The sequence below is a fragment of the Pyxicephalus adspersus genome, chromosome 12 (assembly GCF_032062135.1).
Source record: "Pyxicephalus adspersus chromosome 12, UCB_Pads_2.0, whole genome shotgun sequence".
NCBI lineage: Eukaryota > Metazoa > Chordata > Amphibia > Anura > Pyxicephalidae > Pyxicephalus > Pyxicephalus adspersus.
The window spans coordinates 48,232,204-48,256,359 of record NC_092869.1 but is presented as its reverse complement, the minus strand read 5'-3'; the positions used below and the strand labels follow the sequence as shown (position 1 = coordinate 48,256,359).

Here is a 24,156-nt window from a genome sequence, read left to right as displayed (position 1 = left end):
TAGCCAACGACAGTTGTGGGTGACTTTTAGGATGCCTTTGTCTTTAAGCACCACTTGGAGACCTTTTTTAAAGACCCCTGGTCCCATGGTGAGGATGTCAAAGAGGTAAACATGATTTCTTGTGCCCACATGTTCAGGCCAGAAGCTCCCAAGCTCAAGACCTTTTGGTTCTGGAGATGCAGAATTTTTCTTCTATTGACTCGTTTTCAACCTCTTGGCCTCTGGAGTCCTCTATTGATTCCACATTTAGAACATTTTGCCCAAAAAACCTTTTATCTCCTCGCATCAGAACAGTGTGATCTGCATGAACAACAAGTAAAACTTCTTGGAATCTTCCATTACTGGTTGTAATTTTATTAGTCTTCCCAAAAATACAGCTCAGAAAACGATCACCAGAAGTGGACCCCATATTGAAATGGTAATAAAATTAATGCAAATAAATGTCAGCCTTCTGCAGCTTCTGCTGTGTGAGTTAGGCGGGATAGCAAACATCGGGGGGCCCCAATACAGATTTTTTAGTGTTTGATGCCTGTTCAATTTACCAAAGAAGAATGTTTAGTAAAGTTCAATTTCTGATGATGGACTACACCCAGCTCTAGATGCCAGTTACCAATTCGGTTCCGTCTCAGGGCCCACGGCCTCGTTATCCTGCTGTTGCTGCTGCCTGTCAGTACTCCATTCACTTAAATTGTATTAGACACTTCTGGGTGGCAATAACGATGCACTACACCCAGCTCTCCATGACTCTTACCAATGCGGTCTCCCTGGAGATAGCTGACCAGGGGCCACACACTGCTACTGCTCTCACTGACCCACGCTCCGTCTCTGGTCCTCCATCCTTTTACCTAATGTCACTGCCCTCTTTGTCCACAACTTAATGGGTGGAATTCCTAACACGTGTCATCCAGGTCATGATGCCAGCTAGCAATTATTATTATTATTATTAATAATAATAATAAAAATAATAATAATAAACAGGATTTATATAGCGTTAAGATATTATGCAGTTATGTAAATTCAATGGGGGTGAGTACATTAAATAGCAATGGTGATGGCAGAGACTGTTTCTAGTGGGATGAGTTCACCCTTTCTCAATGTCTTAATGTTTGTGCTGCCTTCTGTACGCTGTCCATCACGCAAAAATCCTATTTGCCTGCTGTCACTTTGCCTGACATTTTCTGGAAAACCACAAAGTCTTTTGGAACTTTTGTATTTTTTCCTTTTTGCCCCTGTTCTCCTACATATACCTAGCAAATTTGGTGGTTCTAACATGTATAGGGGCTTTGCTATTAATGTTTAAATTTGGCCTATTGACTTTAATAGAATTTGCAAAATAGATTCGAGCCCACTTAAAGTTTGAGGAAATTTTTGTGAAACTGTCAGAAACCTGGTTGCTTATCCCTACTGGTTAGAAACATCTTACACAAACACTGGCACATTTTATGTGGGAACCCCTCCACCAGTAAGTTCCTTCCCCCTTATCCAGCGGTTCTATATAGGAAATCAGCATCCTTGAAGGACACACTTTGGCTCACCTCTCCAGACATCTTCACCCTTACCAGGTATCTATAGATGTACTGCCCACAATGTAAATGGTCAATGAGAACTGAACAACTCTTCTTCCTGATAACAGTATACACACACTTAAACAAAGAGTAAACTGCGCCATTCAGGGAGTTATTTATTGTGGTCATTTTTACGTAGGGAAGTCAAAACATCCATGGCGTAAACGCATCTATGAACTCTGGGAAGATAGTCATCCCCCTAAGCTATCATGTGGGGACCAAACATCATTTCGAGAATTCTTACATCTCATTTGCAGCTCTAAAAGATATCCCCCAAAATCCGAGAGGGGGTGACATAGATAATCTGTTATTACAATCAGAATCAAAGTGGATATTCCGACTCAAAACCACGGGGACTAAAACCTTTCTATAATGAACCATTATTCTCTCAAAAAATCTTTGAAAGGTGATTATTATAGCTTCTATCTCACATTACCCTGTAGAAACACACTGTTACTGGTAACCACTGTATGAATTTTTGTACTACGAGAATTAAATATCACACAATGATTGTAATGTGCTGGAATTGTGGATATACAGTACTGTATTTGAAATTGGTCAACTTATGGCCACAGGATATATTATCAATAATATTATTATGAAAAGTGAATTTTTTTTTTTTTATCATGAGTATGTGATGTTCATGATCCTTGATTCATTACAGAGATGAGATGATCGCACCCGGGGGACTTCATTGCCCCTAACCTAATTTATTCACACTTTGGTTTTCCAATTGTAAAAATGAATCTGCCTATATTCATTTATTTCACCAAATTATTTCTCCCAACCAATATAAATTTCTTTACTTCTATCTATTGAACTTACCCTACGGGGGATGGGGGCACCCATGACAACTGACTTAGCATGGGTGCACTTAGAGGGTGGGGTTGGCTTTTTCAGCTTACACCCCACCCTCTCTCCCCTGTTTGGGTTTGAAACACACACACTCAAACCCAGGACCTGCAATACCCAGGGCTTATTTGCCCTTGCAGATGAGAGCGACAACATGGCTCTTTTTACCCTTCGTTATTGGAGTTTTTGTTTGCATGTTCCAAAACCGTTAATACCTTGTGAATTTGTGACCACTGACCCTCCTTTTACAAATCCTACTTGAGTTTCGTGTATAGTAAGTGGAAAAAAAATTGCAATCTTATCTGCCAATATTTTAAAAAGGATTTTAGCATCAATGTTTAACACCCCTAACGGTAATCCTGAGTCAGACTCGGGGTACAGAAAAGCAGAATAAAAACCCACTTACCGTGTTACGTCGCTGTCCCCTGGCGTCCTGCTGGTCCCCGCAGGTCCTGGGGACACGTCTGCCTCCTCGGATGTCCTACAGGGATTCCAGGTGACGACGGTGCATACGTTGGTGCGGCCGGAACTTAGCGGCGGGAAAATTCAAAAAGTTTTGTATTGGATTTAATACATAATTCCTGTATTGAGTCCAATACAAAGAAATGTTCATATAATACATATATAAAATTATATTATATATATTATATATGCTGCTGTACAGTTATATTACATTATTTTTTTATTTTTTTTAACAGATTTTTTTTAAGTTTATTATTAGATTTTTTAATTATTAGAAATGTGTCGGTGAGTTATGCTTAAGAATTATACGTCTACAATGTAAAATAAATTTCCATGCAAAAAATTGTACCGCTTTTTGCATGGGAATTCGTCCAGAATCAGACCTCTAGGAGGGTTAATAAAGATACAGGGTGATATGATTCTAGGTATCTTGGATCCTTTCCGTTTTCCAACAGAACTTTAATATGTGCCTCTTTACCTGTTGAGAAATAACATCCTTGATCCCATAAACTATCATATAGAACACACATATCCTCAATTATCTCTTATCATCCTATAGAATTCTATGATAAAACTATCTGAAGCAGGAGCCTTGCCATTGGCCATACCTGAGATGATAATAAGTACTTCTATAGACATTATTCGGGCATTCAATCTAGATCACATGTCTTGTGTCAGCTTAGAAAGTTTAATTTTCTTCAAATAGCCATCAGCTTCATCTAAATCACCAGGTGAGGTTGCATATAAACCCTGATAGAATTTTGCCAACAAATAGTTAATCATTTTAGGATCTTCTACAACCTCACCTGATGGTGAATACAATGATGAAATATGTGTTGGTATATATTTCTGTTGTACTAAATTTTCCAACATCTTTCCTGATTTTCTTTCAAACTTATAGAACATTAAATGCCTATGTATCCATTTAAGCTGTTCATACCGTTCCAGCAAATAATGAAATTGTTGCTTCATACCCTTTCTGTTTATTATCTAGATTACGATTATGTGTTAGTTCTTGTTGCGTAAAACTCAGATTCTTAATAGCTTGCTGATATTTTACAGATGTTTCTTTCTTCTTTTTAACCATAAAAGACATAATGCAACCTTGTATATATGCTTTACCAGCCCCCCAAAATAATACAAGGTTAGAGTTATAAAGGATATTGTTACAAGAAAATTTGGTCCACGCTGCTAATACCATTCTCTTAAACTCATATAGGATGATATGAGGGTCCTGATATAGGAACGAGGAATGGATTCCCCATTGAATATGGTCCCCTTTAGGCATTTGTTCTCTAACATCGATCGATATAAGAGATGACCATAGTATGTAAATCTGGGGAATCCTAAGGTGTAATAAAGAGTTGGAGCCAAAAGGGTAATCAATTGGAGCATGTGGCTCATGGACATGTGATGGATATCTCTGTCTCCAAATATCATTTAAATAGGTTTTTTCTAGAAATTCTCCTAATTTAGTGATTTTGCAAAGACCTATATGTTTAAACCCCTGGTCGGCTTGATCTATCCTTCATTTACAACTGAATTGAAATCTCCACCTACCACCTTATGTTCATTTTGAACATGTAATAATCATTGTGTAACCTTCTGAAAAAATCGTACATTAGAGGTATTAGGTACATAGAAATTATAGAGATATTTCCTTATCCTAAATGCAATAGTGACATTGATTGCCCTTCCTTCAATATTTGGTTTCATTGATATTACTTTCCCACCTAATTTTTCATGCATTAAAATGATCACTCCCGTTTTCCGACCTATTGCTGGAGATCCATACACATATCCCACCCACAACTTCTTTAACCTCATGAAATCTGAACATCCCAAATGGGTTTCCTGAAGTAATGCTACATCTGTTTTTATTCTTTTAAGGTGGTGCAAAACTGCAATCCTCTCGTTAGGTGAATGAAGACCTTTTACATTCCATGAAACTTTTCGCATAGCCTATCTTTGTCCATATTATCTATTACCTCGAACATACCTATGCTGTAAAACACAGTACAAAATTTTCCACTTAATCCTGAATAATCATTTGATGACATATAAAGATTCACATCTTTAAAGGTAGAACTAGTTTTTACCAAATATTATTCAAGTACATAAAAATTGGGGAACCGATATCCAAAAGATAACCATACACAGTTTCTCTCTACCAAATAAACATACCAGACAAAAGAGAAAAAAGGACAAAAAACACTGAACCACCTTGATCTAATTTTGAGCAACTTAGTTAATGATGAACGTATCACCCCAGCAAACCTGCTTTAGTATACATATTTATTTTAAATTTCATAGTTAGAAATTTAATAAATTTCCTTATTTCAAGTGTCCCTTTTGCTTTTAGTGACCCTGTTACTTTTCTTCAAATCTTGAGATCTGAGACTTGTTTGGGTGGCTCTCTGAGCTGTGGATGGAGAAGCGGTTAATGCTTTTGAAGCTTTTTCCAATATACATGCTGATTGTTGTGAAGTGGAAGGTGATTTTCTCAAAGCCAACCCCGATTCATCCAATTTCTTAACATAATTTTCCGCCTCCTCTGCAGATGTAAAATTGTGGTTTTGTCCTTGGGGGTCTGTAAAATACAACACCGCTGGATATGCCAATGTGAAGGGGATTTTACATTTATGAAGAGTGGAACATTGAACTTTTTCCTTTTGTGTGACACTTCTGGAGAATAGTCCGCAAGTATTAAAATGTGCGCATCTTCTATTTGTAATCGTTTTCTTGAAGGAAAAGATTGCAATACATTCATTCTATCGTTATAGTCCAGATATCTGAAAATCACTGGCCTTGTTGATAGATTACTTTCTTTTCTAATAGGGCCTGCTCGGTGGGCTCTTTCCACTTTACACACATTATCAACTCCCAATAATTTATTTCTGCTCAAACTATTTTCAAGATCCTCTATTTTCTCCAAAAGGTAGAATTTCAATTTTCCAGAGTCTTTACATGTGTTTCAATGGAAACCAAATCATCCTCTATTTGTGAAATATATGTCCCCATGGATTGTGTGTTTAGTGTGAAACAGGGGAGACCCGATCCAAATATCTCTCCATGTGAGAGCGGCTGCTCCTGTGTACATCTGAAAGTATGGCTGCCTTAGGGACACAGTTTAGCTGGGGTGTGCAGAAGCTTTCACTCTCGCTCAACTGCTAATGCGGAGCCCGAACCGGAAGTCATATAGCCATTTTAACTGTTAAGGGGGTTGGAGGAGGTGGTGGTTGCAGTTCTCATTTTTATCAAATATTTATAGGTTGACCCAAAAAAATGTCATCTTGTATTTCCTTCTGTTTCAATTTCTTTATTAGTTTTCATTTTAATCATACAAATAAACAAGCCAACATAAAATGTGTCATGAATTGTTCATATTCCAACAAATCATAATTAAACAGTATAATCTCTATACAACACAATCTTCAAATTTAACTATATATGTCTATCTTTTGGTATTTCTCAGTTCCAGTTATTCCTTAATCTCTATCTTTTATTACAAATATTATCTCGATACACAGTATACTCCTAGTTGGTTCATTTTTGTATTGTAGACATGACATATATACCCAAACACTCCTACCATATTACATATAACATCGACAACCACTAAAACACAAAGACCAAGGAAAGGGGGGAGACGGGGTAGCTGACAATCCCACATATGAAAAGGGAACACAGCCTACATAATCAATAATTTAACTATATGGTCAACATTGACCGATCCCAGCTGTTATTCATATATTGCTCAATCCATAGTGACCATAATTTTTTAATTTTAGATACTGAAGCAGTCAATATCGCTTTCATCAAGAACCAGGACATTTTATTTTTAACTTGTTGCACATTGGGGGTTTTAGACCAAAACCATTTTGGCTGAAGTAAACAGGTACGTTATCAATTTAAATTGAACATTAGTACAAAACGATGGTTTCAAACACAAAAGTGCCTCTACCGATAGGAATGCGCGACCCATTAAAATAAAAGCTATTTGATATACTCTCATCCAAAATGTTCCTATTTTAGGACACCCCTACTATATATGATAGAGAGTTCCTGCTGTATTACATCCCCTAAAACATTTACCCCCATAGGTTGGCTGACATTTAGTAAGCCTAGATGGAATTATATACCATCTTAACATTTTTTTATATTTTGTTTCTACCGCTGAAGCGTTAATGCTATTATGGGCCACCGTAGACCATATCTGATTCCAATCTTCCTGTTGCAGTGACATGCCCATGTTTGCCTCCCATTTGGATATATAAGATGGTATTGCCATACTTGTTTGAATTAAAGTATTATACAGAGCCGATAAAACTTCTTTTACGTTTACATTCTGTACACACAGTCTCTCAAACCAAGTCCCATATTTTTAATGTATGTCTCAGTATTGGGTTGGTAATGTGGCGCCATTGTACCTCTGGAATCCAGAGTAAAGTATCTACTGAAATTGGTGCCACCACTGTTCTCTCAATGGAAACCCACTTAGAATTATTTTTTGGGCATGATATTGTAATGGGAATAACTTGGGCAGCTTTATAATATGAACTCAAATGTGGCACCGATAAGCTGCCCAAGTTCCTAGATTGATATAAAGTATGTCTAGGGACTCATGGGTGCTTTGCCCAAATATATTCTAACATTTTACTTTATAGCATTTTTAATACATGATTAGGCATAGCTAATGGAAGAACCCCCATCGGATATAGAAACTTTGGTAACCCGGACATCTTTATGAAAGCTATAAGGCCCAAACATGAGATTTGATAGCGTTTCCATGTTTCTAATTAACCGATCAGGTGTTTCACCAAATCAGGTATATTAACGCAGTACAAAAGATCATATGATGGGGGAATATATATACCAAAATAGCTAGGTCTTTTTAACTCCCATTGAAAGGGAAAGGATTCTTTAGGCAATTTTACCACTTCTATTGATAGATTAATATTTAGAGCCTTACATTTTGATTTTTTTAACTGCAGCCCCGAGAAGGCCTGAAAACCTTCCATTACCTTCTTTAAATTGGGCAAGGTTAGCATGGGATTTGTCAAACTAAGAAGAACATCGTCCGCAAAAAGGCAGAGTTTATGTTGTTCTCCATTCATCTCCATAACCTGAATGTCAACATGATTTCGAATAGCTATAGCCATGGGTTCTACTGCATGCAAAAAGCAATGGTGACAGTGGGCAACCCTGCCTGGTGCCCTGCCTATAGCGAATCGTTTGAACGATAGCCCATATATTGTATAAATACCTTAGGAGAGTCATACAGTGAGGAAACCCATTTACAAGAGTTCTCTCCAAAGCCCTATCTGTTTAATAAAAAGATATACCCATAACACTGAGTCAAACGCTTTACTTATATCCAAACTCAGCAGCTAATGTCAATTAGCAAAAAGCTAGTCTTATTTTGTTTAGCTTGTTGAATTAAATGCAATATCCTCTGTGTGCTGTCTCCCGCTTGTGAACTGGGTATAAAACCAGTTTGGTCAGCCGACACTAAGTCGCCCAAACTATCTTCCAATTGGGATGCCAAGATTGTCGCCAAAATCTTTGCATCCAGCTTAAGAAGAGAAATCGGCCTATAATTAGACCAATTCATCGCGTCAGTAGAGGGCTTTGCTAACATACAAATTCCCCATTCAAAATCCCATTAAATGTCTTCACCAGGTAAGGTCCTAATATTTGTAGATATTTTAAGATTGGGTTTTAGTTTAAGATCCAAAATAGCTTTAATCACTTCCAACAAAGTAATAGGGGCTTCCATAATTTCCATTCTATTAGCGGTAATTTTGGGGAGATTTATAGACTAAAAAAATGTTTCCAAACCTCTCCTATCGAAAGAATGTGGCATTTGGTACAGTTTTTGTAGATATTTATAAAATTCCTGAAATAAATGCATTAGATTACTAGTGGGTCTATAGGTGTTTGGGCGTCTTTCCGAGTACCCCATGCGTCATGGTCTGACCATGAGACTGCCAAAATATCACAAGATAAAACCAAAGGCAATCCTTTTTGATGTAATAAAATATGGTTAATACGGGTAAATAGTTGGTGAGCATGGGAAAAATCTGTGTACTCCATTTATTTAGGATGTAATTCCCTCTACATATCTGACATTTCAGATCTAACCAGATCCATCAATTTGTTTGATAATGTATTATTCCCAGATACAGCAGTATCCATAGACATTTTTTTCTTGTCCATACTTGGTATTAGTGGAACATTGGTGTCACCACACATCATCAAATAACCTTGCACATTTTTGCACACCCAAATCATCAGCTGCCACACAGGCAGCCATTGGCCTCTATAAGGGTGTGCATGCATTTCCCACTCCTGACAGAGATTTGCTGATAGCATTACAACCTTTCTGTGCTGCTTGGCTTTCTTTGTCAAAACTGAGAAAGTGCTTTACTTTGGTAGACTGTGTCACACTCACACTATTATTCAGATAGATTGTTGGATTGTATTGTATTTGTGCAGTCCTGAAATCTACTGTACTCAGATAGGAACAAACTTGGAACAAGTTGCATAAGCACTCATTTAAAAAGCCACCATCCAGTAACCTGGCGTGAACACCTGGTGAAAGAACAGAGCTCTGTGCAACCACCTCTGCCCAAGAAGCAAGCTCCAACTGCTCGATCCTCCTCCGCTGCCTTTCCTCCTTCTGTCACCAAAGTTACCCGTGCTGCTGCCAGCAATTTGAGTGTGGCATGTAGCCGAGCATTTTGTTTTTCAGGCTCCTCCAGTGGTGAGCATGAGCTCCAACGCAGATCGGCTGCTGTCTGTCGCATTGCTAGCAGTCAGGACCAGGCACATTGCCATCCCCCACAACTTCCACCCCATCGTCCAATCTTTCTGTGGTTAGCATTAGCAGCATCCAACCTTCCATCCCCCAGATGCTTGAGCGCAAGAGGAAATATGGCCTAAATGACCCCCCAAAAAAGCTAATCCATGCGGCAATTGCACAGCTGATTGCATTAGAGCTCCTCCCTTACAGGCTGGTGGACTCCAATGTGTTCCATTACGCATTCCTCTGCGCAAACCCACAGTACATTATGCTTAAGCGACAGTATTTTGCAAAGCAATGTGTCCATGGCCCTGCAGCACTCAGTTTCTGGCAAGGTGCAACTGACAACCAACAGTTGGTTGAGCAACCATGGAGTGGGAGGATATATTTCCTATACAGCTCACTGGGTAACTTTGGTGGCAGCAGGGGAAGATGCAGCTCCAGCAAGGCATGCATACCTACCTCTGCCCAGAGCACATCGCCATGTAATTTCCTCCTCAACCACCACTTCCACCTCCTCCTTTGACTCTTGTGCCTCAACCTCTTCCTCCAGGGACACTTTGCCATGGAGACCCAGCACCTCCCATTCGGCAGCATCTGTTCACTGCCAGCAACAACCTGCAGTTTGCTATGTTGGTGGACAATTCAGACGTTGCCACGCAGTCCTGAGGTTGCGAAGCCTGGGTTCCCTCAGCCACGCGGGCGCAGACATTCTAAGTGCCTTGCGGAAGCAGGAGGACAAATGGCTAACTCACAACAGACTTCAGCCAGGCAAGGTCGTGTGTGAGAATGGGGCCAATCTGCTGGCAGCCCTGTGTTGTGGGAAAGTCACACATGTACCTTGCCTGGCTCACGTCATGAACCTGATAGTACAGCGCTTTCTTTGGAATTACCCAGGCCTCCAGCCGCTGTTACTGAAGGCCAGAAAGTTGTCAGTGCATTTCCGCCGGTTGTACGCAGCCAGTGCCAGATTGGTGGAGTTACAGCGAAATCTCAACCTGCCAGTGCACCGGTTAATTTGTGATGTGGCCACACGTTGGAATTCCACCTTTTACATGCTGCAGCTGCTGGCTGAACAACAGAAAGCGGTGGTGGATTACGTGGCAGAGTCTGTTTCAGACGTATACCTACACTACCTTTCTTCAGCCCTGCGGAGTGGCTGCAAATTGAAGACTTGTGCACTGTATTGTCACCTATTGAAGAGGCCACCAGGATGATCAGCAGAGATCAGGCCTGTGTCAGTGACACCATCCCCATCATATGCCGGCTGGAACAGATGATGGTGGATCTCGAACACGACACAGGGCGGACGCTGCATCAAGAGATGACGTTTCAAACATCATCTCAGACATGCGTGCCTACTAGGCATAGTGCACCACAAATTCAGGAAGAGGAGGAGGTGGAAGAGGATGAGGAGGACATTGCAGGCATGGGAGAGGGGAGGAAGGGGCAGAGGAGGATATTGAGGGTACATGGCATCCATCCACCCAAACACAGGGCAGCATGTTCCGTGGATGGCAAGACCAGGCAGAGGAGGAGGAGGACCACCCTGTGCTGCTGCTCAACCCACAGGAGTGTGGGTCCAGAATTACCCCAGCTGTGGGTAGTTTGAGCCACATGACAGCCTTCATGCAGGAGTGCATAGCCAAAGATCCACGCATACAACACATAAAAACAAAGACTGACGACTAATGGATTGCTACGTTACTGGATCCACGTTACAAGCCTGAGATACAACAACTCATCTTGCCCCAATACAGGGGACCTAAAGTGCAGCACTACCAAGAAGTGCTTGTAAGGGACTTGTGCTCAGCCTTTCCAGCTGCCAGCAGCAGCAGCAGGGATCCCCATGGCAGTTCCACCAGCCATGGGAGCCAAACAACTGCTTTAAGCGGCATGGGTGGCAGCAGTAGAGGTCGTCTAAGCCAAACTATGCAGGCTTTTTTTCAGCGGAAGCAAGCTGCCAGTCTTGCAGCATTTGCCAATGACACTCAGCAGTGGTACTCAGTCATTGTGCAGGAATACCTGAGCTCACAGAAAATGTCGACCGAATCACTTTATTTAAAATGAATAAGGCTTGGATCGGTAATTACTTCAACACCCCCTCTGCAGAGTGTACTGATTAGTCGTCAACTGCTGCACAGCCTGCTGACACCTTGATGGGAAGAGCACGTTCACAGCCTTTCGGCATCTCCTTCTACTCCTCCCCCTGGTTGCCCTCTACCTCTACTCTTTCTCTAAGGTTTATAACTTTATATGGAGCTGTGTAACTGGCAATTATTTTTTTACCTCCTATTTTGCACCTCCCTCAGGGCCCTCTGCTTCTATCTACTTTGAGGCCTAAATCACTTGTAATGGAGCTGTGTGAATCATAATTAAATATTTGTATTTTTAGTAGAGAAATACATACATTTTTCTGTCCTTTTGAATAGATAGCAAGTGCTATCAAAAATAAATATCTGAATTTTTTTACAGAAATACAGAATTTATTATGGCTTTTTTGATAGATAGCAAGTGGTATCAGAATGAAAAATCTGTATTTTTAACATAAATACATACATTTTTCTGTATGCCAACTACAAAGTGCTGTATTTCTGTATTTTTTTTTTTACAGAAATACAGACATTTTTCTGTTTATTTTGATAGATAGCAAGTGGTATCAGAATTAATTATCTGTATTTTTAACATAAATACATACATTTCTCTGTTAGTTAGCATAAATTATTAATCTATCAAAATAAACAGAAATGTTTATGTATTTCTGTAAAACAAATACAGATATTACATTCTGATACCACTTGCTATCTATAAAAAATGCATAAAAAATTCCGTATTTCTGTAAAAAAAAAACAGATATTTAATTCAGACTACAACTTGCTATCAAAAAGCCATAAAAATGTATGTATTTCTCTCCAAAAAATACAGATGTTTAATTATGATTCATATTTAAATATTAGTATTTTCAGGGAAAAATACAGATTTTTATGGCTATTTAGATAGATAGCAAGCGGGATTAGAATTCAATATCTGTATTTTTTTTTTTACAGGAATAAAGAAAATTTTGTGGGTTTTTGGATAGATACTAAGTGTTATCAGAATGAAATATCTGTATTTTTTATGGATAAATATAGAAAATTTTCAGTATTTTGTGATAGATTACAAGAGGTATAATTTAGGATACCTCTTGCAATCTATCACAAAAAACGTAAAACTGTCTAAAAAATACAGATATTTTATTATGATAGCACTTGGTATCTATCCTAAAACCCATAAAAAATTCAGTATTTCTCTCCAAAAAATAGAAATATTTAATTCCGATCCCACTTTGCTATATACCTTCAAAGCCATAAAAACTTCTATATTTCTCTCGCAAAAATTTAGATAATTAATTCTGATAGCACTTGGTATTGATCCAAAAGACCATAAAAAATGTATATTTTCCTACAGAAAATACAGATCTTTAGTTCTGATCCCACTTTGCTATATATCCCTAAAGCCATAAAAATTGATGTATTACTCTACAAAAATACAGATATTTAATTCTGATAGCACTTTGAAGTTGGTATCTATCCAAAAGGCCATGAAAAATTATATATTTTTCTCCCAAAAATACGGATATTTTATTCTGATAGCACTTGGTATGTATCCTAAAACCCATAAAAATGTATGTATGTATGTGGAAAGTGTGATTTTCGGTAATCCATTCATGTCTCAATTAGTTACAGCTTCTACACTGTCCATAGAGGAGATGGCCTCAACCTCCAATGCAGTCCCCCCTCCGTCACAGGGCCCACCGCCTCCTACTGCCTGTTACTGCTGCCGCCTTCCCAGTACCCAACTCTAGAAGCAAGATACTAATGCCCTCCACACTCCGTCTCAGGGCCCACCTCCACCTCCTCCTCCTCCTGCTGGAAACGATGCTGCCGCCTGCCCCGTACTTGACTTTAGATGCCAGATACTAATGCCGTCCATGCTCGATCTCAGAGCCCACCGCCTCCTCCACCTGCTGTAAACGATGCTGCCGCCTGCCCAGTACCAAACTCTAGATGCCAGATACTAATGTCGTCCACACTCTGTCTCAGAGCCTACCGCCTCCTCCTCTTGCTGTAACTGATGCTGCGGCCTTCCCAGTACCCAACGCTAGATGCAAGATACTAATGCCGTCCACACTTTGTCTCAGAGCCCACCACCTCCTCCTCCTGCGGTAAATGATGCTGCCGCCTGCCCAGTACCTGACTTTAGATGCCAGATACTAATGCTGTCCATGCTCCATCTCACAGCCCACCTCCTCCTCCTCCTTCTGTAAATGATGCTGCCGCCTGCCCAGTACCAAACTCTAGATGCCAGATACTAATGCCGTCCATGCTCCCTCTCAGAGCCCACCGCCTCCTCCTTCTGCTGAAAATGATGCTGCCGCCTGCACAGTACCCAATTCTAGATGCCAGATACAAATGTCATCCACACTCCGTCTCAGAGCCCACCACCTCCTCCTCATCTTGCTGTAACTGGTGCTGCCGCCTTCCCAGTACCCAACTCTAGATGCAAGATACTAATGCCGTCCACACTTTGTCTCAGAGCCCACTGCCTCCTCCTCCTGCTATAAATGATGCTGCTGCCTGCCTTGTACTCAACTCCAGATGCCAGATACTAATGTCAATAGAGGAGATGGGCCCAACCTCCAATTCAGTCCACGCTCCGTCACAGGGCCCACCGCCTCCTACTGCCTGTTACTGCTGCCGCCTTCCCAGTACCCAACTCTAGATGCAAGATACTAATGCTGTCCACACTCCATCTCCTCCCAGTACCAAGCTCTCGATGCCAGTTAACAATGCCATCCACGCTTCTCAGGGCCCACCGCCTCCTCCTCCTGTTTTCACTGATGCTGCCGCCTCCCCAGTACCCAACTCTAGATGCCAGTTACTAATGCCGTCCAAACTTCGTCTCAGGTGCCACCGCCTCCTTCTTCTGCTGTTACTGATGCTGCCTGCCCAGTACCCTGCTCTAGATGCCAGTTACTAATGCCGTCAACAAGTTGTTCCAGAGCCCACCACCTCTTCCTCCTGGTGTTACTGCTGCCGCCTGCCCAATACCCAGTACCCAGCTGTAGATGACATTCAACAACGCCAACCACACTTCTCAGGGCCCACCATCTCCTCCTCCTGCTGTTACTGCTGCCACCTGCCCAATACCCAATACCCAGCTGTAGATGCCAGATAACAAGTCTGTCCATGCCGCATTTTAGAAAGTTACAGCTAGCAGATAGGAAAAGGCAGTCCCCTACAAAGCAATGTCCCCACTAGCTACAGCTTCTACACTGTCCATATAGGTGATGGCCCCAAAAATAATGCCGTCCTTGCCGTCCAAACTTTGTCTCAGGGCCCACCGCCTTCTCTTCTACTGTTACTGATGCTGCCACCTGCCCAGTACCCTACTCTAGATGCCAGTTACTAATGCCGTCCACACTTTGTTCCAGAGCCCACCACCTCTTTCTCCTGCTGTTACTGCTGCCACCGGCCCAATACCCAGGACCAAGCTGTAGATGCCAGTTAACAAGGCTGTCCATGCCGCATTTTAGAAAGTTACAGCTAGCAGATAGGAAAAGGCAGTCACCTACACAGCAATGTCTCCAGTAGCTAATGCTTCTACACTGTCCATATAGGTGATGGCCTCAAACAATAATGCCGTCCTTGCTTCGTCTCAGGGGCCACCGTCTGCTCCTCTCAGTACCCATCTCTAGATGCCAGTTAACAATGCCATCCACACTACTCAGGGCCCACCGCCTACTCTTCCTGGTATTACTGCTGCTGCCTGCCCACTGTCCAGTACCCAGCTCTAGATGCCAGACTAGACTCAAGCTCAACAGGATTTTCTTTCCCTATTAATTCCGCCAAGCCCCGTTTCCTTTCATGTGCTTTCACTCGATAGCAGGCCCCGAGATGGTAACTGGCATTAGTAACTGGCATCTAGAGTTGGGTGTAGTGCATCTTTAATGACACCCCAAAGTGTGTAATCTGAAATTTGTGATTGATTGTAGAAGGCCACGTCTTCAAGGCTTCATCTATCAGTACCACGCTTTATCGGACTGAATTTTTGTGTATGTTACCCCGGAACTGGGAAGTGGGACAGCAGTCCCTCTGTATATGTTGGGGGGATGAAATGGGAGACACCGGTATATTTAATGGGAACCAAGAGGTCCTGGATGACCACATTTAACCCATGAACATATTGAGCTCAGCAGACATCCGGAGATTTCTCAACAACAAGTATGTGTCCATCCTGGGAGACTCCATTCAAAGATCCGTCAACAAGGATTTTGTGAAAAATACTGCAGAATGATGAGTTTCGGACTGAGAAGCAGCTGAAAGGGAAGGGTGACATAACATTTGCAAAGAACACATTGGGGGATCTCTGGGTGAAATGCACAATGCCATAATTTACCGCCAAGTGCGTCATTACAGAACTGATCACTACCTTGTACGATTCAATTTCCTGACCCGTGTTTCTTTGGAGTACATAGAGAGCGTGCTGGCCAACTTCCATCATGGACCTAAGCTCGATGTTGTCATCATCAACTCGTGTAGATAGGATGTTATCAGGTATCATGAGCAATCACTGCAAATGTACAAAACCAACCTGGACCACCTTTTTTTTCGGCTCACCAAGGTGCTGAGCGTGAGGTGATGTTCATGTCTGTTGGATTCAAAGCTGATGAAGTGCTAGAGTACCCAATTCCTAATGTGCACTGGAACATCATAGAAGGGAATTTCTACAGCACCACACTGGCATATTTGCACCAATTGGATGTGATTAACGTGCATTTCCACTTACACTTTGAGCTGCGCTCCAAGGTTAAAGATGCCACCCACTCGAATCAGCTGGCTTATCGGAAGTATACCTGCATCCTGATGGCTCATATTGATTAAGCCTGGGGCGTGCAGCAGGAAGAGCAGGAAGAAGCTCTGAGACGGAGCGTGGACAGCAATAGGTAACTGGCATCTAGAACTGGGTACTGGGCAGGCGGCAGCAGTAACAGCATGAGGAGGAGGCAGTTGGCCCTGAGACGGAGAAAGGAGGGCATTTGAGGTCCATCACCTATATGGACAGTGTCGAAGCTGTAGCTATTGGAGACATGAATGGATGAACAAGATTCCAATCTGTCCCTACCTACTATGTAGCGAAACCACATAAAAGGGAACAGGCTTGGCGGAATCAGTGGGTAAAGAAGACCCTGTTGAGCTTGAGTCTAGTCTGGCATCTAGAGCTGGGTACTGGGCAGTGGGCAGGTGGCAGCAGTAAGAGCAGGAGGAGTAAGACAGCCATCCACACTACATCTCAGGGCCCACCACCACTGTAGGGACAGTGGGAATCTCATTCCTCCCAATAGCTACACCTTGTACACTGTCTCAAGCTGTTGCTGCTGCCACCACCTGCCCAGTACCCAGCTCTAGATGGCCGTTAACAATGCTGTCCACACTCAGGGCCTGCCGGCTCCTCTTCATGCTGTTACTGCTGCCGCCTCCCCACTGCCCAGTACCCAGCTTTAGATGCCAGACTAGACTCAAGCTCAACAGAGTGTTCTTTACCCGCTGATTCCGACAAGCCCATTCCGTTTCATGTGGTTTCGCTGCATAGTAGGTACGGATTGAAATCTCGTTCATCCATTCATGTCTCCAATAGCTACAGCTTCTACACTGTCCATATAGGTGATGGCCTCAAACAATAATGCCGTCCTTGCTTTGTCTCAGGGGCCACCGTCTGCTCCTCCCAGTACCCAGCTCTAGATGCCAGTTAACAATGCCATCCACACTTCTCAGGGCCCACCGCCTACTCTTCCTGGTATTACTGCTGCTGCCTGCCCACTGTCCAGTACCCAGCTCAACCTCTAATGCCGCCCTTGCTCCTTCTCAGGGCCCACCGCCTCCTCATGCTGTTACTGCTGCCACCTGCCCAGTAACCAGCTCTGGATGCCAAGTACCAATGCTGTCCACGATCCGTCTCAGAGCCCACCGCCTCCTGCTGTTGCCGCCTGTCAGTACTCCATTCATAAATATGGCATTACAGCCATCTAGGTGGCATTGATGATGCACTACACCCAGCTCTAGATGCCAGTTACCAATGCAGTCGCCGCTCTGTCTCAGTGCCCACCGCCTCCTCCTCCTGCTGCTGCCACCTGTCACTTGTAACGTATAACAGAACTGTGTGGCTGGCTAATTTTTTTACTGAAAGACCCCCCTCAGAGACCTCCACCTGTACTCTGAAGCCTGTGTATGGCTTGTAACGGAGGGGAGAAACCTGGTGGCTAATTTTTGGACCAAAGAAACCCCCTCGTGTCCCTCTCTGCCTCTACTCGGAGACTGTATAAAATCGGGCATGTTCCCTTGATTAGGCCCATATAGGTGAGATTTCCAGTGATCAATCAGAATATGGAGAGCCAATGATCATGAGGTGCTGAAGACAAGTTTCAGCGTCTGAAGTTCCTTATTAATCACAATTAAAAAACAAATGACAATTAGATGAACAAACCTATGAGGGTGGTCAACTATAGGTCAGATGTCCACTAAAAAAACTATATGGTAAGATCCTCTTACTCTCTTTGAGCAGACTTTTAATATGTCTGCATTATGTCTTCCAGGTTTCGCTCCACTTCCTTCATTTTGTCTTCTTTGGGTAGAATGAATATTGCAGAGGCATTCCCTTTGTAGGGGACAGATACAACGATGGCTTCATCCAGTTCGGCCACCTTATAATTACCAGTCCGAGTCATGAAAGGTAACTTCACAGTAAGATTCTTATTTACATGAAAATCGCCTTCTTTGGTTTGTTGAGGGTCGAATGGTTTTTCCCACAGTCCTAAGAACGATTAATCTAATAGGTAAGTTAAAGGATGCCTAAACCTAAAAAGAAAAATATATATTTGGAAATTTTGGATTTCCCTGGATTGGTATTTTTCAACCTTTTCAACATGAAGGAACCTTCAGAATACATTTTAAGTCTTCAGGGAACCCCTTCTATAATTATTATACCCACAGATCACAGTACATTAGTGTGGTGGTCAGTGGGAAGAGTTCCTCCTACATTGCTGACCAGTGGGAAGAATGCCCCCCTACAGATAGCCAAAAAGAACATTGGGGGTCACCTACACTGACCTGAGAGTCACAAACTGCTCATTGCTCGGGGAACATCCAGCAACCTTTGGAGTTCCACAGAACCCTGATTTTTAAACACTGCCTTAGACATGGAGGTGGCATTACATTTTTGGGTATTTTTAAATGGTGATCCTTCTAACACCTCCTTTCTCAGTCTCACAACATTCACTCACTGTATTATTTCTATAGAGGAGCAGTTTTGTTACCTCAGGGCATTTCAAAGTGGGAGAAGAAACAGATAATATGTTTTTCTAGATTGTCCCTCCCTCCTTGGATAAGTCATTGAAATCTTACATGGGTCTTGCTTGTATCCCAGATGCCTACTTTTAGTGGCAAGGAGGATTTCAGGACTAATTTACTATGGGTATGGGATGGGTCTTGTTAGTTGATCTAACTTCATCAGGAACTCATACAAATACAAGGATAGCTCTAGTCCAGTGTTTCTCAGCCAGGGTTTCATGGAACTTTAAGGATCCTGTGGAAGTTGCTAGGGGTTCCTCAGGCAATTTGTGCCTCTCAGATCAATATAAGTACAACAATAATGTTTTTGACTATCTTTAAGGGTGACGTTCTTCCCAATGGCTCAAGTAACAACGTAAGGCATTCTTTCCAATGACCACCACACTAATGTTCCATGAGCTGAGGATATAGTAATTATAAAAAGGGTTCCGTATAGACCTGAAAGTCATTTCAAGGGTTCCCGAAAGTTAAAAAGATCAAGAAAGGCTGAGATAGTCAGTAGTCGGTATGTTAGTGGTAAAAACCACTATGCCACAAGCCATTAACATTTATTGTTCTCATGTAACTTACATCAGTTATATTCACTTACCTCTAAAACACATGAAATTAACAAGAATTAAAGCCGCTTGCTTGTCTACACTGCTCAGCACATCAACGAGCTTGCCTCTTGTTTTTTTTTCAGTGTAGCTGTTGATTTGTTCCTTGACCTCCTCATTATCCTCAAAGTTCACAGTGAATGCTTCTGATCGGTAGTTTTTAGCTTTCTCCAGAAAGTCATTAAGGATTTTCCATGTCTGACCTATAAAAAGCCCATTCCCGCTGTCAAGTTGCAGCTCTCTGTCATCAGCATTTAGCTCATCCAGCAGATGGTGGAAGGCATCATGGATTTCTTTCTCTCGAGTCTCAGAAATGTTAAAACCAATGCCTTCTAAGATCTGGTCATGAGTTTTGTTCTTGGCACCAAGGGACACGAATGCCAATGCTGTAGATATGCTGATTGGGGAAAGGGCAATGTTGTCTTCTGGATGGTCAGCTGCTACTTGTCTGTAGAGGTCAAATGCAAATTTTGTGTTGCTGTCAGACACTTTGTGATGGTCATGGTGATGGTCATGGTGTTGGTGATGGTCATGGTTTTGGTGATCACCTTTCTTTTCATGGCCATCTTTGTGATCATGTTTCTTTCCCTTATCCTTGTGGGGGCCAGCAAAGACCACCAACCAAAGTAAAGCCAAGCCACTCAGGCACAATAGAACCCTCATTGTCCTTGAAAAAAGAAAAAAGAAACAATGGTAATCTTTCACCTGAATCAATAAGTTAGTATGGCAAGTGGAACTTTATTAGTTATAAAACTGTCAATATATTAGAACAAGGGGTTAGAGGAAAACTTTCAATGTTTTGTGCTTTTAGAGATTTTTTTCTGCCTTTCTGTTGTGTCTCTGGATTGTAAGTGAAAGAAAGTCACCCCAATGGGTAGCAAACATGGGAAAATACTAAAAGTTAGCAGACATAGAAGTAAATACAGGAATAGCTGGACCTTCACTGGCAGGTTCACAGAACACATTGCAGGTTTGGGGTCACTTTGCAACATTTAAATATTTTTTTACCATATTTTAGAAAGTGGTCCTCTGATGCTTTGAAATTCTTCCCAATGGGTCCTAAAGACACAAAAATGTCTGCCTCAAACAGAAATTACAGTAATGTATTTATTGGATCAACTACAAGGTTTTTAAAGTAAATAGATTTGCTTCCTAGCTATCGTGCAACTAATTGGAGATTTAAAATGATCGAAGTCCCCGATGCTCACTGCAATGCAATATATTTATATGTCATCTAACCCAGCACCTTCTTCATGATTCCAGCCTTGGAAGTTTATATTCCACGGCACTCTATTCTAACATCAAATGATAATGTAAAAAAGAAGTAAAGAAGAAAAGTGAAAGAAAGAAGCTTTTGCAAATAGAAGACTGAGGATATAATGACCCCCTTCACAGAGAGATAAAATCATTTTCTGGTCGATCTTACTCACCAATGTCCATAAAAAATACAAATTCTGGGTGAACTGATGCCTTTGGCTAAATGTCCCTAACCAGGAATATATTTGCCTTTTTGTGCATGGAAACCAAATATTGGGAGTAAAATAATTGGGAATTAAATTAGAACAGCTTATTGAATATCATCATTATTATTATAGAGCTAAATAATGTGCTATGTCTGATTCCCATATTCTGGTGGAGGGAGAATGTATCATACATTCACCCTCCAAAGTAGAACCTTCCTTAAAAGAGAGATGGTTTAATGTGAACTCTAAGAAGTCGTCTGATTCCCATTACACCTTCATTTACATTTGGCAAATTGGAGAGCTGGGCCCATCTAGGCCTTTTTAGTGAAATTCATTGGTAAATATTCAATGTAAAGTTGCATTTTTAGCAGAACATTAGCAAACATTTTTATACTCACCGCTGAGTCTCGAGGTCCAGAGAGAACACCACAATAATAAAACCTGAGCGATGACCGCTGTTATATATAAGAGTATGTGTCCACATCAAAGTATGAGCCAACATCCATCTAACCATTACCTGGATAACCCCAACTCATTGTTTCACAATTTGGTGAACAAATATTGACTGATTTCACTTATTTGCCTTCATGTTATGTGCAAGGGGGATGTTCTAGAAAATCATCACTTTATAAGCACCTGTCACACTCAAAACCACTGCAATCACTGCATATAATGCACAGAAATGGAGTGTTGGAGTGTCTTTATTTTCAGATTTTTTTTCTTACATAAAATGAAAATCTGGCTAATCAACCCTAGATAACCGCCTTCCTTCTTGTCCATGGTAGCCCTTTGTTCTCCTAGGAGTGTCTAATTATTGTCTGTGCCAGCTCAGCATCCATGCTCACCTACCTACATAAACTTTATATTGGGGGAGGAGTGAATAATACCGAGTAAGTCTTCTGGGGCTTCTAACATCACATCCAAGACGTCGGCACCCAGCAGCAGTCTCGGGGCTTTTGTATGGCTGTACAAAGGAGGCCTTTATATCTACATACAAAAATATGCAAAATGCACATATGGAATCGTATGCCAAGATTTTTGTTGAAATAAATGGTTTGGCAACAAGTTTTATTCAAGAATTTATACCAATTTAAAGTCATGTTTAGTATATGTGTGTACTAAGCCACAACAAATTGAAGTGTTTATTAGCAGTGTGCATACCGCCTATTGCCAAACCTCCTGCACCACATCATTCCTGCACATTCCCGAGGAGAGGGGTGCAGCCGGTACATGGCTCTGGGACCTATGAACCTCAACATCATTTTTATTATAATTTGAACATTTATTTATTTAATTTTTGTTGTATAGCAAGAACTTTCGAGTACAAGATCCCGAAGCGTTGAGTGAGCGCGAAGCAATAGAAGGCCATGAAAATGACAAAATACTTTTGAGTAACATAATACGGTGCAGTCTGTTGGGGCCGCTGACATCACATTCAGTATGGTGGGCCCAGCAGCATCAGAGATTTTAGATGTCTACATGGGGGAGCTTCAATGGATTTGTCTCTCACCTGAGTAATATTTTCCTCTGTCCTGTCCAGAAATCTTCTTCATCCTGTACATGTGCAGTGCTGACCTATTCATTCATATTGGCCATATATATAGATGTATAATATTATATACATATTAGATATAGTATATAATGCAATATAATGCAAGTATTGGACCCACTGAACTTCAAGTACAGACTAAAAGAACTCGATTCCATGCCGTGATCTTAATCCATCTATCCATAAAAAAAAGCTTACCTGTGAAACTTTCAGATTGGGGGCCCCAGTGATGTTGGAGAGATCAGCACTGTCAGAAAATAAGTCAAATATTCCAAATTTAGGTAATACTTGTTTTAGGTCAAAGGAGCCAGAAACAGAAAACTTGGGGATGCTTAAATCCACAAAACTGTCAAAAGAATAACAAAAAAAACATGAGGATATTAAAAGAACACACTACCTAGTCTGATATTATTTACATGTGATAAAAATAAAAAGTAATAATATGTTTCTAAGTCATATCCAGCAACTTGTAGGGAAGCAATTGCTAATAAATATGCAATAAAGAGGAATTGAACCATTGAAGGGTCAGGGAGGAGAAGAACAAAAAGTTTGTGAAAGGGCCCCAACCCCACGCAGTGTTCTTTACTTTTTGCCTAATTTGCAGAATGGAAGGAAGTGGCACCATAGGGGTGCAGAAATGTTGCATGACTAGAGCAGAAAGTGTAGATAGCCTTTCTTCACAATTCTGCACCCCAATGTCCATGATACCAGGGCATAGGAGAGTGGAGGTGAGCTTACCTGTGGCCCATGGGCACCCTGAAAACTGAATTTGGCAAAGTTTTGTAATCTCCTGTTTATCAGAAGAGTTTAAATTGTGTTGGAGAAAACAGTGGGTCTGACTGACTATATTTTACACGTATCTGCATGTGTTCACTCAATTTTCCAAAAGGTTTTCAGGCAATTTTGCTTCTAATTTTGCAAAAAAGCTTACATCCACATTACTTAACAATAGGCTGTGAGGCTGTTAGCAGTCAGCAGGAGCTACAGTAGGAAAGGTATTGAGGGGCCCTAAAGGGTGATCACAGAAGATGTGCAGACTGGACAAAATCAGAACAAGAAGGATGGGCACGAGTTTATAGAACTTGGATCTTAACAAAGGAATAGCCCATAATGGGCACAGTATGTGCTGTGGGATAGAACTGGGGGGTTTCTCATGATAACAGGATGCTTACAGGGCAGATTAGAGACAGAAGACTCCAAAAGTCCAAAATAACAGCAGGTTTATTTGTTTAGGCAAGTGTTGCAGCACACTGTACAGCACTTCACAACAAAAATAACAAACATTACCCTGGCTGGTCCTCTGGCTACCTCACTTAGGTGCCCTCTCTTACTAAAATAGACCGTTTCACTCACAGTTGCAATCTGGTTTTGCCCGCTGGCCTTCCTGGAGCTCTGTCCCCTCTCATGCGGCCTGGCTCCCTTCTCCTGTCTGTAACAGATTCTGTCTCCATTCACAGCCTGGAACCCTCTGGCTGCCT

At 41.5% G+C, this 24,156-nt stretch overlaps 1 protein-coding gene across 2 annotated transcripts; it reads right to left on the bottom strand.

The window, feature by feature from the left end:
* Positions 1 to 18,166: 18,166 nt before the first annotated feature.
* LOC140341683 (alpha-1-antiproteinase 2-like) lies at positions 18,167 to 21,594 on the bottom strand. Of its 2 annotated transcripts, none has more exons than XM_072427537.1 (3): positions 21,528 to 21,594; positions 19,660 to 20,333; positions 18,167 to 18,534 (listed from the first exon to the last, which is right to left on the bottom strand). In XM_072427537.1, the coding sequence occupies exons 2-3, from the start codon at positions 20,327 to 20,329 to the stop codon at positions 18,290 to 18,292; spliced, it is 915 nt and encodes a 304-aa protein (XP_072283638.1). In that variant the 5' UTR covers positions 20,330 to 20,333; positions 21,528 to 21,594; the 3' UTR covers positions 18,167 to 18,289. The 2 variants fall into 2 exon arrangements, with proteins under 2 accessions (XP_072283638.1, XP_072283637.1); XM_072427536.1 differs by having other exon boundaries at positions 18,446 to 18,578.
* Between the last annotated feature and the right edge of the window lie 2,562 nt (positions 21,595 to 24,156).